General features: G+C 62.0%; 2 protein-coding genes across 3 annotated transcripts in view; one reads left to right on the plus strand and one right to left on the minus strand.

The window, feature by feature from the left end:
* CUNH7orf57 (chromosome unknown C7orf57 homolog) lies at positions 1 to 10,025 on the minus strand. The gene is made up of 8 exons (XM_036230530.1): positions 9,939 to 10,025; positions 7,409 to 7,594; positions 6,531 to 6,657; positions 4,330 to 4,486; positions 3,835 to 3,932; positions 2,479 to 2,705; positions 1,435 to 1,449; positions 1 to 663 (listed from the first exon to the last, which is right to left on the minus strand). Exons 1-8 carry the CDS (start codon positions 9,994 to 9,996, stop codon positions 614 to 616), a joined length of 918 nt encoding a protein of 305 aa, XP_036086423.1. The 5' UTR covers positions 9,997 to 10,025; the 3' UTR covers positions 1 to 613.
* Positions 9,339 to 19,360, plus strand: part of SUN3 (Sad1 and UNC84 domain containing 3) — a 16,559-nt gene continuing 6,537 nt past the window's right edge. For both annotated transcript variants that reach the window (XM_016147901.2, XM_016147903.2), the window contains exons 1-3: positions 9,339 to 9,440; positions 15,068 to 15,129; positions 16,964 to 17,067. In XM_016147901.2, the coding sequence (XP_016003387.2) occupies positions 17,042 to 17,067 (26 nt within the window). In that variant the 5' untranslated portion in view covers positions 9,339 to 9,440; positions 15,068 to 15,129; positions 16,964 to 17,041. The remainder of the gene's footprint in view (positions 9,441 to 15,067; positions 15,130 to 16,963; positions 17,068 to 19,360) is intronic.

Here is a 19,360-nt window from a genome sequence, read left to right on the forward strand (position 1 = left end):
GTGAAGACTAAATTAAACATTAAAATTATACATATTTTTTACTTAAAGGATAAAAATAAATGTTTTGTAATATTAGAAATTTCAGTTTACGTAAAATGATACTAGCAAAAATTTTTAAAAAGTACATGCTCCAATGTTTCAGTATTAAATGTTCAAAACTTTTAAAAAGCATAATAAGTTTAGCTTTTTCTTAGTATAAACTAGGTCACAATATTCTGGAATTATTTTTTTTGGTAACAGAAGAATTATGTCTACACAGGCTTCAGGGCTGGACGATGGAAAAGTCTGCGCGTTTCTCCAGGTCTCGTCTCGCAGCGGGTTCGGAAGGGAGGCCAGTCGGAGGTTCACGCGGCAGGTGACGTCAGCTGACTGGGAGGAAGTGGCTGGTTCCAAGACACGGGCCATGCCGGGCCAGCGAGGCCACCTCACGTCCCGGGAACGCAGGCAGCGGAACCCGCCCCCGGTGCCCCCCGGCGACGGTGACGTTCGGTCTGCCGAGAACTCCTTCCACGAGTCCGTGCTCATGACTGCCCGGAGCCTGTGGGGGAGCTATGACGGTCAGGCGCACTCAGCCGCTGGGGGCACCCCTGGGCGCCGCCTGCCGGCCTCGGGTCTACTGGGGCGCCGGGGCGGGCGCCGTGGAGGGCGGAGAGGCTTCGCGGCCTGCAAGGCAAGGCAGAGGCGTCAGTGGGCGGCTGCACGGACGGCCGAGGCGGCGTTTCGTAAATTAAGACATCGACCCGTTCACTTTACACGGAAGAAATCGCATGTTCCTGTGCGTGTGTGTAAGGATTTTCCCTGACGTCTACAGGGAAGTCGAGCGCACGGCCCCGCCCACGGGCGCAGACCGCAGTGGATCGGGTCGGCCGGCACGTGTTGAGGGTCCCTGTGACCCCGGGGTGCTCAGCAGCCGGACCACGGGGTGGGCACCGCCTCCATGGGGCATGGGCAGCAGGAGGCGACCCAGCCTAAGGGGGCCACCAACTCTCGGCCGGGCGCCGAGCCCAGGCGCCGAGTCCCGGGCGGCGAGTCCCTGGCACCTGCAGTGAGGCCGGCTGGCAGGGAACCGCACCGCGCCAGGCCCCGGCCGCCAGCTTCCTGGCGGGCCACGACTTCTGGAGCAGCCGCAGAAACCCCAGGGAGAAACAAGCAACCTCGGGTCTCGCAGAGGGAAAGAGCCGTGAAGACGGGGGCCGCAGGGCGGGATGGCTCGGGCGGACCTGCGTCCTCTGCTCTCCAAGGTCCCACTCCAGAAACGCGGACCCCGCCCGCGCCAGGATTCCCGCCCCGGTCCAGGGGCGGCCGCGCACACGCCCCCTCCGTGTCCTGTGTCCCGCTGCCCAGGCCCCGCTGCCGGTCTGAGAACTCTCCGTCGATGTCCCTGTGGGACATTTTAGTATTTCGATGCAAGTCGGTGTCTCTACAAATACTCACTTGCTGGAGAAGACTCTGAAATAAAGAACAAACACGTCAGTTGGTCAGTTTAGTGAAACAGACCAGTATTAAAAGAAGTAGTTTCAATAATTAAGTAATCAGTAAAAGGCCACATCACTTAGAACGGTCAGTCGCAGGACACGGAACACGACTGCCTTTGCAGGGTTCAGAAGGGCCCTGCCAACACCGCGGGCGAACCTGTCTCGTGCCCACCGTGACCACGGACTCCGAGAGGGCGTGTCGCCGACCGCGGGCCGGGCCAGCGTGGGGCCGGTGTGCGGCAGGCGCCATGACAGCCCCCCTGAGCGGCGGAGGCGCCGCCCCCCAGAGCAGGGAGCTGGATGTGGAGAGGCCACCAAGGGTCACGCTCACGACATGTGTCAGGAAACACGCCTGAGCCTGGGAAAGGCGGAGCGCGCCTCCTCCCGGCCCAAGGCCAGGACGGAAGTGTGAGACGCCTCCCGGCAAGGGTGAGGACTCCTGGGGCGACGGAATCGAAACCCCGCGCGCGTCATCTCAGAGTGGACGGCACCGAGGGAGACCCCGTCCGCCTGTGACCGGCTGCTGAAAACCGCAGCTGACCACGTCCTGGACATCTGACCACGGGCAAGCTCTGGGGCGCTCCCGAGTCCCGCGGCGGCGTTCGGGAAACGCCGGTGGCGGAGGGGCTTCGAGTCCAACCGCGCAGGGGCTTCGAGTTCAACCGCGCGCTCTTGTGGAAGGACCGGCACAGGCCTCGCGCGCCGCGGGCCGCGCCTCTCGGATGCAGGAGACCGAGTGGCACTGCCTGGCACATTTTTTGGGTGTCATAGCAACGTTTGGGGGACTCCACGGGGAAGCCGCAGGGATCGTGACTTTCGCTATTCATCTGAGGAGAGGAAGCAGGTGAAGCGTGCGCTGTCTTCGCGGGCACCTGTCACCTCGGCACCCGCGGGTTTGTGACGTGGCTTTCAGAACGCTCGTCAGAGACCCAGGACGACACGGGAAAGTGGCCGCCGGCCCAGCGAGCAGGCCTCAGGGCGGCGGCCGGCTGGGCGCACTCACCCGGAGCCTCGGCGGGGGCCGCGGGGGCCGCGGGGGCCTCGGGGCTGGGCGGCTGCTGGGCCTCCTCACTCCCCGCGGGGTCTCGCGGGGACTGGGGTGTCGCAGGCGCTCCGGACGTCTGTGGGGTGCCCTTGTCTGCATCGCCTCGCTGCTGTAACCACTCGTCCCTGTAGCCATTGCTGATGAGCTTGGAAAAGTTTGTGGGTGAGCCTGTTTTCAGGCCAGGCCTCAAAAAGAGAAAAATTAACGTCAAACTTAAGTACAAAGGTTGACGAACGTCCCGAAGGCTGCTCGGCAGACAGGCGGACAGTCAATCAGGTGCTCGTTGTCCCTCAGGACACAATGGAGGTCGCTCTGTCTCTCTGTCTCTGTCTCTCTGTCTGTCTCTCTGTCTCTGTCTGTCTGTCTGTCTCTCTCTCCCCCCATTTCCAAGCCCGGCTCAGCACACTCCCAGGTATTCCTCGCACACGGCAAGAACCCGTCTAGCTCTCTCCCGACGTCCCCAGGGGCCTGCTCAGGAAATAGCGCCCCTTCGCGGGGGGTGGCGACCGCTGGCCTGCCCTTCTGCAGCGGGGACTTCCTGAGCCGGCTCCCTGTGCCCGGGGCGGGGACCCCCTGCCGCTGCGTGCGCGGCTCCGCTTCCTCCTCCATTCACCTGTCTGCATCTGCACGGACCGTATCGGAACCCACCCCGAGGGTGGGAGAGACGCTGTGGACGCGGCCGGAGCTCAGCGCCCCACGTGGACGTCGCCGTGGTCATGAGCGTCGCCGCGGCCTCTGACCACACGCGCATGCACACGGCCCCGTCTGAGCGCGGCGCCTCTGCCGGGCGTCACAGGGAAGGTAACTGATGGCCCGTTTCCACCACCCCCCCCGGACGAGAAGCCGTGCGAGGAACTAGGCAGTGGCCAGTGTCCACCGCAGCTCTACCGAGGGGCCTGGGAGAGCGGAGGGAAACGGGGGCCACGGGACCCCACCCTCCGGCTGGGAGATTAAAACGCCCGAGCACCTCGCGGCTTTTCCAGCTTGAAGCAGAGCCGGACCCCGCAGCTCGGACAGCAGGGCCAGGCCTGGGATAGGCCTGAGACTGCGCGTGAGGGCCGTGTCCGCGATGGGACACGGGGCAGGGTCGCGGCCTGTCGGGAGTCCGGCGTCCACACCGAGGGGCCGCTGGGCAAAGACGTGGTGGGGACGGTGCCTACACCGGGCACGGACAGGGGCCAGGGCAGGAGGGACGCGGCGCGGGAGGCGAGCAGGCCGGGCTGTGGGGGCCGCCTCGCCGTCGCCGCTGCCACGGGGACCTCGGGCCGAGCCCCAACGGGCCCCGGGCTGCGTGGGCGCCGCCCGTGCACTTACATGGGCGGGAAGGACAGTCTCCCTCCTGCCGGGTCCCTGGGGCCCAGAGGGGTCCCCGCTTTGCTAGGCGGCTTCGTGTGAATGGCCGGCAGCCTCACCTGTGCGAGGGACACACAGAACCCCGAGTCAGTGGGACGCACCGGGCGGCTCCGAGCTGAGGGAGAGGGTGGCGTCTGGCCAGCAGACGTGGGGTGCACAGCGTGAGGCTGGCAGCCACGGGGCACACGACGCGGCAGTGACCGGCAGTGACCGGGCGGTGACCCGTCAACATAGCGGAAGGAGCCGTGGCAACTCACAGCTGCTCCAGCAAAGCCGGGTCTACTGGGTAGGGGCGCAGCGGGCCGGACGGGCTGAGGGACGGAGGGCCCAGGCCAAGGGCACAGCCAGGCCGGACCACCCAGGCGGGCCTCCCGCCTCTCAGACGACCCGAATTGGCAGCTCAGAACCTGCTGATGCAGGGCGGGGGTGGCAGGGGATGGCCACGGCCCACGTCACCTTTCTCTTCTCCTTTTCAAGCTCCTCGGCCTCTCTCTGCCACACCGTCTTCACGTCGAAGTCGAACGGCCCCCTTCTGGACTCGTAGTGACTGGCGGCCGGGTCCGGGTTGAACTCCTCGTACACCATGTAATCCGGCACGTGGACCGCGGGCACCCTGCAGGAGCGGAGGGAGGGGCCAGCCCGCTGCCACCTGCCCCGCCCCGCCCCGCCCCACCCCCAGGACCCCGGGGCCACGCCCGAAGCCATGGGCGGCAGTAAAATGGGACAGATTAAACCACAAATCTTTATGACGTCATCTGCTATGTCCCTGGCTGCAGCGAGACCGCACTCAGCACCCAGCACGTCGCACGGCCCTCTGACAGGGACAAAACGGCGGTCCTGTCTCGCGACGTTTACTGTGAGCATTTAAAGTCGCGGCCAGCTTCCTGTTTGCTGGGCACCAGGCAGCGTCCTGGCCTGGCCCAGGGCAGCGGGCAGCGGAGGGGCCGGGTCCTGGGTCCCCGTGGGCGCCGCCCCCAGCTGGGCCTTGGGGAGCCGGTGGGACAGTGTCCTGGCAGCGGCGAGGGGTGGAGGCCGGGTGGAAGCAGATGCTCCACGTCCCGGGACAACCGGAGCAGGCTGCACTTGGAGAGCGGAGGGGACAGGGACTGGGGACGGCAGATGCGGGGACGGGGCACAGGAGAGGGACGGGTCCTCCAGGAGGGGACACAGCGCCCGCGGCCGGAGCAGGATGGAGCAGAGACTCAGCTTCAGACCAGGTAGGGCGGGGAGGACAGCGGGGCCCCACCCACCCTCCCATCCATCAGTCTGGGCCCTGAGACAGGGCCCGAGGAGAAGGTGCCGCAGAGGCCAGGGAGTCGGGGTGGGGGCTGGGCGTGCAGGCCGGCGAGGGGAGCCTGGGTGGCCCCCGCCACCGGGACAGTGCAGGGGGAGGGCGGGGGGTGGCCCCGAGCTGCACCCACTTTGTTTCTGGGACTGCAGGGCAAGACACCTCACCTAGCACCCCCCACTCCCCTGCCCCTGCGCCCGTTCCTAGGGCCCCTCCAGGCAGGAAGAAGCCCACAGAGACCCAGAGACCACGGACCTGAGGCTGACGGAGGGCTGGACGGTGTCCAGCTGCAGCCCGCGTCCCCAAACCTGCAGAGAGGGAGGCCTGCCCCTCCCCCGACCACACAAACCAGACAGACCAGACACCCTGGGAGGCGGGAGGACTGGCCGGTCACAGAGGACAGGAATCTGCGGCTCTCAGCCCCCAAGCTGGGACCGAGCGGAAGCAGCAGGGACAGTCCCCGGGGCGGGCTGGCGGGCTGCAGACCCAGAGAGACCAGGTGCCCTGTCACCTGCAGCCCCCCCCCCCAGCACCTTCTCTCTGCCACGCCCGTTCCCTTCCCTCCCCAGGGAGGCCGGGGCAGGGCCAAGTGCCCTGAGCCAGAGTGGCCTATTTAAAGAACCGGCCTCGCCACCCTGAACACGCCCGGTCCCGGCTGATCCTGGAAGCCGCGCAGGGTCGGGCCGGGCTAGTGCTTGGCTGGGGACCACCCAGGACAACCAGGTGCTGGAGGCGTAAAAAACGAAAAATCAGGAACCGCTGAAGGTGATTCTTGACCGCGATCGGCCCTGTGACCACAGGCAGCGCCTCCCGTCCCCCGAGGACAGACGCATGGACGGACGCGTGGACGGACGCGTGGACGCGGGTCCGTCTGCCGCTGTCCAAGCCCGACGGGGAAAGCGAGTCACGGGCGTCGCCACGCGGCTCCTCTGGTGTTGGGGGCAGAGGGGGCGGGGTCCGCCAGGCACTGCTCAGACATTCCGAACACTCTGGGGACGGCGGCTCCCCACAACTGGCTCGGGCCAGCGCAGGGACTCAGGCCTCCCTGCGCCTCCGGCGCCTCCGGTGTGAAGCCCGCTCTGGGGCGAGCTCTGTCTACAGCCGAAGGTGCCACCAGGGCCTGGGGCACAGGGGACAGACACTCGAAGCGAAGCCCCAGAGCGGCCCCTGAGCGGCACCTCGAGGGAGGCAGATGCGCAGAGAACCCCGAACCCCGGTGCTCTGACCGTGCACCCCGAGCCCGAGCCGAGGGCGGGCCGACTGCCCGCTCCCCGCGGCCCGGCTGCTTTCCGTATCTGTGCCTTTAAAAGCCCACGGCGCTGCTTCTGCCCACGGAGACGCAGGGCGACGGGCACCGCCCGGTACTCACGGCCTCCGGTCGGCCGTGGGCGGCTTGCTGTGGTGGATGTACCAGTCCGGCAGGGAGTAGGCGGCCGCGGAGCCTTTCCTGGTCCCCGTCCCGGACCCGGTCGCGGGCACGAAGTGCACCAACAGATCTCAAAAGCAAAAGGAGACACCGTGAGTGGTTCCCGCCCTGCCCCGCAGCACGACGAGCCGGCTGGTCACGGCCGTCGACGGGCGCTGCGACTCTCCCCGGGCACCCCTGGTCGTCACCCGCCTGTGTGTGTGCTCAAGTGGGGCCTGTCTGGAGCGCAGAGGGACAGCCTCCTGCGCCCCCACCCTGGGCCGGCATCCGTGCGAACGGCACCCCCATTACGGCAGGGCGCCATCCCTCCAGGCTGAACCCCTCCGGTCTCCCCGGCCGGCCCTCTCTGCAGCACCCCCCCAACCGCGCCAGCCTCGCGGCCTCCACATCTGAGCGCCCTCGGTTCACCCGCGGATGAGGTTAGGGGCTCCCCGTCACCCACACGTGAACGCACGGGGCGAGGGCAGCGTGAGCGGCCCACGGGGAACGCGTCACGGCTGCTCAGGAAGCAGCGGCCCCGGCCGGCCGCTCACGGGCACAGGCTGTGGTGTAGACAGCTTCCGGAAGCGGCACTCAGAAAGCGACACGCTGAACCCCGGCCCGGGAGCCGCCGGGAGAAACTGCTCCGAAGCCGGTCCGCGCGCCCCGGCTCCGGGGTCGGCCTGCGCACGCGTGGCGCACGCCCCCGCCGCCCGCACGCGCGGTCCCTGCCTGCCCCCCCCCCCCCCCCGCCTCCGCGCCCGTGCGGGACTCCCGCTCGCACGAGGGATGGTTGCAAACGACCCGCCGCCCCCACGCGGCGGAGACCCCGAGGTGCTCACCGGGCCGGCCGCCCTGCTTGGCCAGCTTCACGTACTCCGAGTCCGTCTCTCTGACCCAGTACCTCCGCGTCCCCAGCACGTGCCCGTTGGGGGGGTCCCGAAGCTCGCTGAGGCCCGGGATCTGGGACGCTGGCGGGACATCCACGGCCTTCTCGGACCGCTTTGCAGGAAGGTGGTAGTACCAGTCTGGGGAGAGGGGGCCGAGGTCAGCGGTGGCCGTGACGTGCGGCTGAGCGCGCTGCCCGGAGGACGGCTGTGCCAGGAGGGAGCTCATCCTCCGCGGGCCACAGGACACCTGCTGTGAAGGTGTCTCCAGATGGGGCTAACACTGAAGGCAGGAGGCTCTGAGTGAAGCAGGTCACCGCCTCTAACGCGGGTGGGCCTCGTCCAGTCGAAGGGCTTAAGAAAAGAGACGGGGGTCCCTAGAGGAAGAGGGGGTTCAGCCCCCAGACGCGCCAGGCTGAAGGCGCCGGCAGCAGCCCTGCCCTGGGTCTGCCGCCCACCCTGCCGATGTTGGGCCTGCCAGTCTCCACGTTGTGTGAGCCAGTTCCCTAACCTCAACCTCTCTGGTGTGCACATACACACGTGTGCACATACACACGTATGCACATCCCGGGTTTTGTCGCTCTGGAGAAGCCTGCCTGGTACAGAAGGCGCGGAGCTAAACGGGGACACTCAGCCTCCGGGAGAGCAGCCAGGGACCCCCCGAACAAGAGCAATCGTCCTCTAAGCTAGAAGCTCAGACGTCGGGTTCCTCCTTGGCACTAAAGCTGCGTTCACTGCATGTAAGTCAATATTTAACATGGCAAATCTTTTAAGTATCTCAAGGACAGTAATTAGCTGAATCAACACTACAGTTTCGAAAGGGAGAAAAATCCCGTGATGAAGCTCACGGAGAATCAGCGTAAGAATTCGGTTCAGGAGCTTTGGGCGCTGATCACGCTCAGCTCGAGCCTGGGCTCCCAGACGGGAGGCGTTTGATTCTTGTTTTATTTTCCTGGGTTGTGATTACTAATTAATCCACAGAGAACACTGTGTCTGCTTTTTTCTCATTACTGGAAGCTTTGGAAGCGTGTGCAAAGGAGCTCGGAGAGCCCGGGCCCAAGTCACCAGCCCCGAGAACCCACTGTCACCAGCCCACACACAAGGTTCAGGGGACAAGAATTGTCCTAAGGCTTCTATTATCACGTGTATGGCCCTGGACCACCGACTGCCCTGGGGATTTCTGTGAGCCGCCTCATTTCACCATCCAGGAGGCAGCCGAGAGGGACGGGCGAGGACCCGGGGCCCGCGGCCCTGGTCCCCAGGCACGCAGTAGGGTCCCACGCCCGCATACCACAGGGGCTCCGGAGGACAGCCCCACTGTCCACGCCCCTGGCCGCCAGGTCCCCGAAGGACAGGGGTCAAAGCCTGGCGGGGGAGCCGCCAGTGAGGGGCGCGACCTCCGGCAGCATCCCAAGGCTCTGCCTCAGTTTCGTCATCTGTAAACCAAGGTTCACGACGCCTCATCGCACTGTTTTGAGGTTAAGTGACCACTCACTAAGGCAGAGCGGGGCACACGCAGGCTGAGCCCATGCGGGGGATGGAAACCACCAGGCAGTTCTCAGCTGGGCCACCGTGTCACCACTAGTGGTCACAGGCGGTGGGGGCGAGGAGCACATCTAGGTCATGGGAACCCCATGTTCTTCCCCTCTGGGCAGCCAGGAGGGCTGCACTTTACCCCCTGCCCTGGAGCCCCTGGAGCGAGCCTCTCCACCCTCCGCTCCAGCCCTTCCCCAGACGGGGAGTAGTCAGAACCGGCAAGGACGGGGGACAGGCCACCACACGCAGGCTGTCTTCCTCCGCCCTGGCCCGCTTCAGCCCTGCTAAGCCAGGAGCCTGTGATCACCGCCCCCCACCCCTCCCCACCCCGGGCTTCCTGCTCCAGGCACTGTAATGGGGACGTGCGCGACTCACTGGGCCGGGACTACGTTAGTGGCCGGGAGAGACCATCAGGGAAGGACATGCTGCCGCTGAAGGAGGAGGCGCCTAGGTCAGCACTGGGGGGCGGGGGGTGGGGGTGGTGGTGGCTGCGAGACCATGGGGGGGGCTGGCACAGGGACACCTCAGCGCTGCCCCCACAGCCACCGCGGCGGCAGGCAGCCTGGTTTTCCTTCTATGAAAACAGAGAAAAACAAGACAAACCCGCACCCCACTTCCCTTTAAGCCTCGCTCTGGCACTGGGGCACTGGACCTGCGCCCTGTCTCCGGGGCATCACGTGTTAGCTCAGCCCGAACGCGGGACTCGAGCGCGGACTGTCCCGCAGCAGAGGAGGCTGACCCCGCGCCCCCCAGCCGCAGAGGAGGCTGAGCCCCCCCTCTGCCCCCCCAGCTCCAGCAGCAGAGGCGGCTGACACCCCCCCCCGCCCCAGCCCAGCAGCAGAGGCGGCTGAGCACCCCCCGCACCCCCCAGCAGTAGAGGCGGCTGACACCACCCCCCGGACCCCCCAACTCCAGCAGCAGAGGCGGCTGACCCCGGCCGGCCACTCACCGCAGGGGGCGTAGCGCCCCGCCGCGGCGCCGTGCGGCTCTCTGCCCGCGCTCCTCATGCCGGGGCTCGCGGTGCGCTGCGCGGGGACCGGGGCCGCCGCTGCCGTCCGTCGCGTCCGCCTCCTGCCGCGGCGCAGGCGGCTCAGCCCTCGGGAAGGGCGCAGGTCCGCGCGGGCGCGCGGCGGGGCGCGGCTGGGACGGGGCGCGGCCGGGCACGGCCGCACTCGGGGTACGGGGTGCGGCGGGGATCCTCTGGCGTGCGGCAGGGACGGTCGGCTCCGAGGCCCCTCGGGCGGGCGCGCTCGCGTCCGGGTGGCCGGGGCCCCTCCGCGCCCCGCTCGGCCGCGCCCCGAGGGTCCGGGCGGTACAGTCGCAGCCGCACCGGCCGAGTCCACACCCGGCGGGGCCCAAACCCCCGCGCCGCGCGGGGCCGCGACTCGCGTCGCCCGGGCAACGGCTGGCAGGGCGGGCGGCCGACCAATCGGGGGCGGGGGCGGGGCGCGGGCGGCGCCCGCAACTGCCGGCGGGGGGCGGGGCCGAGGAACGGGGTGCGGGGGCGCGGCCCGCCAGAGCGCTCTCCCTGCGCCTCACGCATCCCGCGCCGCGAGCTCCCCCGAGGCGGGCCGCAAGGACTCGGGCGGTTTGCTCGTCGGTGGCCCGTTTCTTTAATGCACGTGGAGCACGAGCGAGAACCTGGGGAACCCCACAAACGCATCTCCTCCGACTGCGCAGCAGGCCCGGTTACCCCGCGAGCGCGCCTCCCGCACCTGGACCTGGGCGGTCGGGAAGTTCTGGTTTGAAGGTTGAGACACTTTCAGAAAGCGTCGGCCCGGTTTCGAGTCACACTGGCCGGAGGCCCCGCCCTGGACTCCATCGTGCGAACCTTGAACCTTCGAACCTTCCACCTGGCTGCATCAGGGCCGCACGGGGGTGGGGGGCGGGGCGCCATGCATCGCACGCCCCGCCCGGCCCCGCCGGTCCCGCCGGTCCCCGTGTGGGGAGCTCCACGGCGCAGAGCAGCCCGAGCCAACCATCCAGGCAGCAGGAAGGAGTTTTGGTTTTTGCTAAAAATTTAACAAATCAAGACATTTTAATGGCGGCCATTTAGCAACTTTAAACAAGGCGCTGCTTCTATCACAGGCGTGAAGACAGGCGTCCGGCAGAAGGTGGAGATACGGGCCAGGGCGACAGGGGGGATAGATAACTCGTGACCGGAACTGACCCCGCTGTGCGGCTACCCAGGCCCGCAGGCCATCAAGGCTGCGCAGCGCGCGTCAGACGTTCGCCGCTGCACGTCGTGCGCCTAGGCCGTCACCCAGCGCCCTGGGGCTTGCTTTTGCATGAGTCACCGCGTCGTCTGCCTAGGCGGTTGTACGGCGGGCGGAAGGTTGTTTTCAAAAAGCTGATCACCGTAACTGCAGCTGTCCTGACTCCAGTGCAGTCCTCCATCTCTGCGCTGGCCTGTAGGAGAGCCGAGGACTCACCCGAGTTGACAACGTCCCTTACTAATCACAATCATAACCTGAGTTATTACTAAAAGCGGTCATTCCTTAGAAGAAAGTTTCGACCTTTGGAGTGTGATTGAAATTACAAATGTTTGCAAATGCCGGGGCGCTTAAGAATCTCGGTGGGACTCTGGGCCAGGGAAAACGTACCGTAGGAATCATCCACTTGGAGTGAGAGTAGCTCGGTCTTCGATCCCGAAACTGCTCGCCCGTCCTTTCTGTCACACATAACAGCTCTGCACTTAGAAGAGCCCGACATCCCCACCCACACAATCTCTTGTGCATAATTTTATTCCATTTTGTAGATGTTTAGACAAACTATTACCTTATAAATAGGTACCTTATATTTACCCATCTATGTATACCATATATCATAAATATTATGGATATATTACACATGGTACATAGACATCTTATCATAAATAACTTACGTCCTATATAGCGATCTCCTGCTCATGAGTATTTTGAGAAGAGGATAAAAATGCATTGAGTAAAATTCCGATTTTTCAAAGCGTTCGACCCACCTTGCCCACCTGGTCTCTCCTGGTTTACCTGCCGCTGACAGAAGGTGATTGACATCAACACAGGAGACACACCTTCACTCTGCCCTGCCCACTCTCTTCAGGACCCCAACCACCACCGGCCGTGAGGCCCAGTGTGTCACCCTTCCAGAACATTCCCTGGGACACACACTGCCCCGCAGTTACGCACCACACTCTGTAGACCTGGGTTCCGCACACCCAAAGAAGTTCTAAAATTTTGTGTTTTCTTTTTGATGATAATCTAGAATAATTTTAAGACAAATACTTCCTTTTTGAAAAATATTTGTTTTCCAATGGGTAGCAGGTTGGGTCTTCGACCAAGTGGGGAAAACAAAACCATCCCCTCAGTAGGACTGAGGGAGACGGGGCTTCTTTACGTCCCACCAGCACTTTCTAAGAGACTTCCAGAAGCTGGAGCCATGGGGGGACAGGGAGTGAACACAGGAACCCCACGCTCAGAGCCAGCCTGGCACCCCACAGTCCCAGGCTGCGTAGAAGGTGACAACTCATCAGGATGCACTGTATTTTAATCCAGTAGTTTGAAAGGGTTTTAAAATAAGTACGCAAAACATAAAGAAATACATTTTTAAACGATAATTTTTAAAAAAAAATTCAAGCAAAAGAAATGAAAATAGAAACACATAAAAAAAATAAGCAGAATCCAGGAGAACAGGGGTCTTAGCCATTGAAGAAGGGGCTCAGACTCACTCATCAGAATGCAAAAGGAAACTTCCGAGACACTATTTTTTTAAAAAAACTGCTTGATTGGCAAAGATAAGTTTGCTAAGACACCGCGTTGGTGAACAGGGGCGAACAGTGGAGGTTCCTGGTGGAAAGTTGAACTGGTGGTCTCCGCAGAGGACAAAGGGCCGCGAGAAAAGGGCCCGTGCCCCTGGGGCTCGCTCCCCACCCCTCGTTCACGTGCTCGGCGTGGCCACGGCCGGGCGGGTGCCCGCGCGCCTGAGGCACGTCGGTCCTGCCGGGCGCCCAGACCGCCTGAGCGCGCCCCGCGCGGGAGCGGGACGGGGCGCGAGGGGACACGGGGCCGGGCCACGGGGCCGAGCCCCGCGCCCCGGGCCCCCGGGAGCGTGCGGGGGGGGGGGGGCGGCTCACGTCTCAACACGGGCGGCGGGCGGGCTGCGCGGTGTCTTCTGAGCTCGGCGCCCGGCGCTCACCGGCCCAGGCAGCGCCGAGGCGTCTGCGGTCACACGCGACCGCGCGTGCCCCTCTTCGCATGGCGGCTCTCCGTGGGAAAGAAAGGTGAGGGGCGAGCTCGGGGAATATGTTTAAGTCGTCCATTGTATTTGCGACATTTTATTGTTCAAAACTTCTGAAGCGAACCCAGAGAGAGGCCGGCCTGGCCCGGCAGAGCTGTGCAGGGGACCCGCGCGCCACACGGCGGGCCGGGGCGCTGGTGCGGCGAGGCGCTGCCCACGCAGTGGGTGGCGAGGTGGCCATTGTGACACGTCGCGGAAGGCTGATGCAACAGGGCCCCGAGACACTGCGGGCTTCGCCCCCTCGGTTCCCAGGAGGACGGGGAGCCCCGCCCGAGCCAGCCCGCTGGGGAGCGTCACGTGCCCCGCGAGACAGAGAGGTCGAGTGGCGTCCTCCGTCCCCCGGCCGGCAGTCTGTCCCTGGGGGTCATGAGTGGAGGGCCGAAGCCGTCTCGGGGCGCCCGCGTCTTCAGGGGTGCTCCGGAAGAAGCCAGCAGCAGCGCCAGCGTCCACGCTCTGCTGCGGGGGAGCGGGGACCCCGACGCCAGCGGGTGCGTAACTCAGCGCGGGTCCGTGCGCTCCCGTGCCGCACCTGCGCACCTGCGCGGCACAGGTGCCGCGTCCCACCCGCCGTGGCCTAGGCGCTCGTCGCTTCCGGCGCCACCTCACGGCCCGGGGCAGTGGCCAGCTCTGACCTGCGGCCCAGTGTGTCCCTTGCTGCACCACGTTCTCATCTGTGACTGATGAACCATCCACCTGACCCTGGTTTTCCAGACGTTTTGAGTGGAAGCCCTTTGTTTGCCGACTTGACCAGAAGCTCCCGGTCTCCTGTCTTAGCCTGGTCGGCCCATTTCCCCGAGTGCTCTTTCTTTGCCTTCAGCGAGCTGGGTGTGTGAACGTTGTGATTGCGACCGCTCTGGGGAACCCTGCGGCTGCATCTGCCCAGGCAGGGCTCGTGGGCGCCGTGTCCCCGCGCTCCTGTCCGGGGAGCTCAGCTTAGGAGCGTGTGTGGGGGCTCCAGACGCGAACGGGGCGTCCCGCAGCCCCGCCACGAGTGCGCGTGGTGGCGTCATTTATCCGGCCTCGGGCCATCCCCACGAGGGCCACTCCAGAACGAGAAGGGAGGAGCCATGACCTCACAGGCCAGAGCCCGGGTGGCCTGAGACACACCGTTCAGATACTTAGCCCAGGGGGCCTGCTGGCTGGGGACGGGGCTCGGGGGCGGGGTGGCCGCCGGCTGGGAGGGGCAGGGTCTGCCGGGCAGAGGGGCTGCTGGCCAGCTGCGGGCGCTGCTGCCCGTTCTGGCAGAGGTCACGCGCACACTTCATTTCGTGAAGGCCCACGAGCCGTGCGACGATGGCTTCTGCCCCCTTCTACGTTTGTGTGCGTTACGCTGCAAAACAAACGAACAAAAAAAAGTGGACAAAAAGGCTACGGTCACTCCGGAGAGTGTTATCAGACACCTGCTGTTGTCATAGTTCTTAGCTTACCATCTAACTTCCACCAAATCGGATTCCAACTTTTTTCCTTTTTCTTTTCGGCACATTTTGTATTCGGACTTCAGGGATAATTTCCTTTGTTTTCTTCTTTATAAGTATTTATACACATGAAAAAAGACAGCATCCACGCACCTAAAAATGCTCGACAGAAATGTGTGGGGCTGAGGGGTGTCTCTGCGTGTATGAACGCACACACACCATCCCCGAAACTGTTTCCTATCCATGTCAAGGACACTGGATTAGGGATCGAGTCACAAATTTGACCCAGAATAAGCATGTTTGTTGACTCGCTCGTAGCGGTTAGTTTAACGTTCACATCAAAGGTCCACAGTGATGCAGTGATTCTTTTTGCTGTTTTTACCCTTTTTAGGTTGACTCGATCATGGAAGATCATCATCAGTGTGGTGTTTATACTGACTTTTTTTCTCGTGGGTAAGTCTTGCCAAATAATGATCCCTAAAGCAGGGTTTGGCTTTTTTTTTTTTTTTTCCTTTTAGCGTTTCAGATGTGCCACCTCATTCCCTTCCGGCCGTCACGGTTTCCGATGAGAAACGTGAAGACTCTGGGTGCAGGGCAAGCAGCATTCCTCCTGCTGCTCGCAAGACTCTCTGCCTCTGGCTTTTGACTGACCATACGGTGTCTTGGTCTAAGTCCCTTTAGGTTTATCCTAGTTAGAGTTTGCTGAGCTTCTGGGATGTGTGGATTTGTGCTTTTCATCACACCGGGAAGTCTTTAGTCATTATTTTTTCAAATATTCCTTCCGCCTTCTGAGACTCCCACGATGCGTGCGCTGGTGCGGCTGCTGCTGCCCTGCAGGTCCCTTAGGCTCTGTTTCTTTTTTCTGTCCTTTTTCTGCTTCTCCTGCCCAGACTCAATCATTTTGCATCTTATCTTTGAGTTCATTGATTCTTTCTTCTGCATGCCCAAATCTGCCCCCAAGTCCCTCTAGCAAAATTTTTTTTTTTTTAATTTCAGTTGTACTTTCATTGTACTTTTTTGGTACTTTTAACTCCAGAATTTACATGTGGTTCCTTTTATAATCTCTATATTGATATTTTCATTTCATTCACACATCATTCCTTAGGTTTTCTTTAGTCCTTTACCCATGGTTCCCCTTACTTTTTGAGTGTGTTTAAGACCGTTGGTTCACAGGTTTTTTCAGGAAGTCCAACGTCGGGCTCCCTCAGGGATGGTCTCGGTCATTTTCCCCTTTAACGGGCCACACCTTCCTGTTTCCTTGTGTGTGTGGTCGTTTTTTGTTGGAAACTAGGCATTTCACTGTTATACTATGGTCAGTCTGGAAATCGGATCTTTCCCCTTTCTTAGGGGTTGCTGTTACTGCTCGCCGAGGGAGGCAGTCATGCGTTTGTTTAGTGATGGTCCCTGTTCTGATATCTTAGTGGTCAACCAGTGACCTGACAGAGATTTACTGGGGAGGGGATGGGGGAGAGGGAACACGGACCCCTGCCCAGTCTGGACCACCAGGCCCTGTGCTGGGGCTCTCTCTCAAGGCTACGCTGGGTCCCCCGCACTCGGCCTTGACCCCCGCCTCCCGCACGCACAGAGCACGGGGCCTCCCCGAGGTCCCTTCTGAGCAGGCCACTGCATCCCCTGCCCCGCCCCCAAGCCCTCATCCTCAGAGAGACTGCCTCCTCTGCCTCCCCTCCCCCACTTTGGTGTCTGTCTGCCACTTGCCTCACTCACTGTCTGGTGGCCAGTCGTGACTTCATACCTTTCAACAGACACTGCAGCCTCCCAGGAAGCCCTTCTGGCCCAAGGCAGTGGGATAAGCAAAGGCCAGACTCTGCAGTCACTGTGCAGGCCGAAACGCGGTCACAGCGGTTTAAGAACAAGGTCCACGTTAGGCCGCCGGCACTGGCCAGCGGCACTAGGAATGCAGACGGCCACCCCCAGGGCTACAGCCTCCATGCGGGGGTGTGGGGGGAGCCAGGCAGAAATGCCACACTGCTCTCTTCCCAAAAGTGACCTGCTCTTCCCTTCAGGCCTCTGGTTGCTGTAAATTTTGGGTTAGATTTCAGAATTCAAAAAAAAGTCGACCATGTTAATCTTTGCCAAATTATAGTTGTTTCAAAGGAGGACTAATCTTCTGGGCACCCTGCGCTGGCATCTTCCACATTATCTCCCAAAGGTCTGAGCGCCTCGTGATATATATCCTCTGTGCTTAGGGACATTCCCATTAATACATATAACATATCTTATAAATGTTTCCAAGTAAACTCTTTAATCGGAGTTGGTCTTTCAACAGGATTTATAAATCACTCGTGGCTTAGAGAAACCGGGCCACCTCAGAAATCCAGACGATTTTATGCTGTAATTACAGAATATGGTTCAAGGCTTTATAATTACCAGGTGAGGTTTCGTTAAATCTTCTCGTACGACATTCGTTTGAAATTTAATGTGCTATGAAGTGACTCTGACTGGCAATGCTCCCTTTGTCCTGCACGTGACTATCCGACAGAAGTTAACGTAGGGACCGGAGTTCTATCACGTGGTCTCGGTTAAGCCCGGCATGTCCCACGGGGGTGCGGCTTCGCTCGGCCATTTCCCCGCTGACCAGTGTTCACTGTGTCCTTCACGCAGGTGAGGGCTCTGCTCAAAGTCACCTGTGACCTACTGCGACCCGCTTCTCTGTGGTCTCCTTACAGCCCCAGCTACTTGCTTCGAAAGCTGGTTCACAGCTTGTTTTTATTCAATTAAACGCACTCCTATCTTTAGATATTATTTTGCAACAGCATTTTATGGCTGACTAGTAATCCAGTGATGATATATTCAGTAAATATTTCCAAACAGTTGAATAGTTTGCAATTTTTCAGCATTATAAACATAAACACACTTGTTGCTAAATCTTTAAACCCGTCCTTGATTTTTCACTTAGGATAAACTCCTAAAAGAGGGATAAACAAAAGATAGTCACAAAGTTAGGTGACCTTTTTATATGGAATCAGAATTGTGGTGACTTAATACTGCTTTTCAAAGCCGGGTTGCCTCCCACCTCCTCCATGGGGACAGGGTGATAACTGTGCACCAGGAGGGACTTAAGCACTTCGAATACGCATTTTTTTTTATCCTCAAATTGACTCTTTGATAAGAGTATTACAAAGTGAGGTGCAGATGAGGAAGTCGGTGGAACAATTAAGGAGATCACGAGTGTGCCGAGTGTGCCGAGCGTGAGTGGCCGTGAATTCCAGAGCCGAAACTCAAAGCCAGACTCGCTGGCACCGCCCACCATCCCAGCCACGTCCGCCGAGGACTCAGTTTTGCTGCCGCGTGACGCACGGCCTCGGCGACTGTGTAACCGCTGTCACCATCGGGGCTTGAGGCCACAAATGCACAGCGCCCGCCCCAGACACTTGATTGGTTCACACTCCTAACCCCGCACAAAGCAGCTCGTCGAAGCTTCCGCCAGGGGCACTGACGGCAACCCTTATGCCCTCTGGAGTCACCAGAAATCGTGTGTTTGAAGTAAGGGATCTTGTGGGAATTTCGTTAAGGAAAAAAGGACTGGCCACGTGAGGCCCCGTGAACACCGTGCGCCGAGGCTGCCCGAGCTCTGCGGGCTGGAGCCGAGCTCGGGGGCGAACCTTGGTCTCAGTGCACGCTGTGTGGGTGGAGCGGAGCAGAGCCGCCCGGGGACAGAGGGCAATCGGGGAGCCTTCGCCGTTGCCGCAAAACCGCTGGGCGACGTCACGACGAGGTGGCGGCTCCGGGCCCGGCCGTGAGGACAGACGGGGCGGTGGCTCCCGGCCCGGCCGTGGCTTCGCCGCCGCTGCGACCCGGCTCTCAAGAGGCTGGCCACCACGTCCACACGCATCGACGGCGGCAGGTGCCGGGGGGCCCGCCCTCCATGGGCGCGGGCAGTGGGCTCTGGAGCCCGGGAGGCTCTGCGGGGCGTGCCGTGTGCCCCCCACCACAGGAGCCGTGCTCCGGGGTCCTGACCACCAGGAGTCTGCGGAGGGACCCCGGCCGGACAGCGCAGCCACCCAACACCTCCTTTTGCAACGCTGCGATGCTGTGAATATTAGCCACCCTGTCCCCTCCCTCCCGCCGACCTCGGGCTGGGAGCCGCGACGTCGGGTCGAGCACATGGCCCACGCCGGCTTCCGGGGGCTCCCGGCGCCCCCGTCCTGTGCACGCGGCGCCCTCGCCCTCCTGGCCTTGCTTTGCCCTTACCTGCCTGTTCTCACCGGTCTCCCGGCGTCCTTTATATTACGTTTGTTCCTGTGCAGTGGAAGCCACCTGAAGTCCTTCTGGAAATGAGGCGAAATAAAAAACGCTTTTAAAGATCTGGAAAACTTTACTTTTGGAGGAACTTGCAAATTCATTGAAAAGCAAGTTGATGAAGGACTGATTTCCACGTGTTCTTTTAAGGCCAGACTAAAGAAAGGAGGCGACCCGAGAGAGCACGGCCACCTCTGCTGGGGCGGACAGGCTGAGGTGCTGGAAGCGAGAAGCCGTCCCCGGCACAGACGGGCCCCGAACCCACGGCCCGTGCGGGGCACACGGCCGGCGGAGCCGACTGCAGGACGACCGCAGGGGCGTCTCTGAGCCACCTCCACCCCCGCACACCGGTCACAGCGCGCAGCCCCGGGAGGGGTCCTCCTGGCTGGCGTGACTTGGGGCAGCAAAGTGCTGGCAAGTCGGT

Source organism: Rousettus aegyptiacus, unplaced genomic scaffold (assembly GCF_014176215.1).
Source record: "Rousettus aegyptiacus isolate mRouAeg1 unplaced genomic scaffold, mRouAeg1.p scaffold_m13_p_13, whole genome shotgun sequence".
Lineage (NCBI taxonomy): Eukaryota > Metazoa > Chordata > Mammalia > Chiroptera > Pteropodidae > Rousettus > Rousettus aegyptiacus.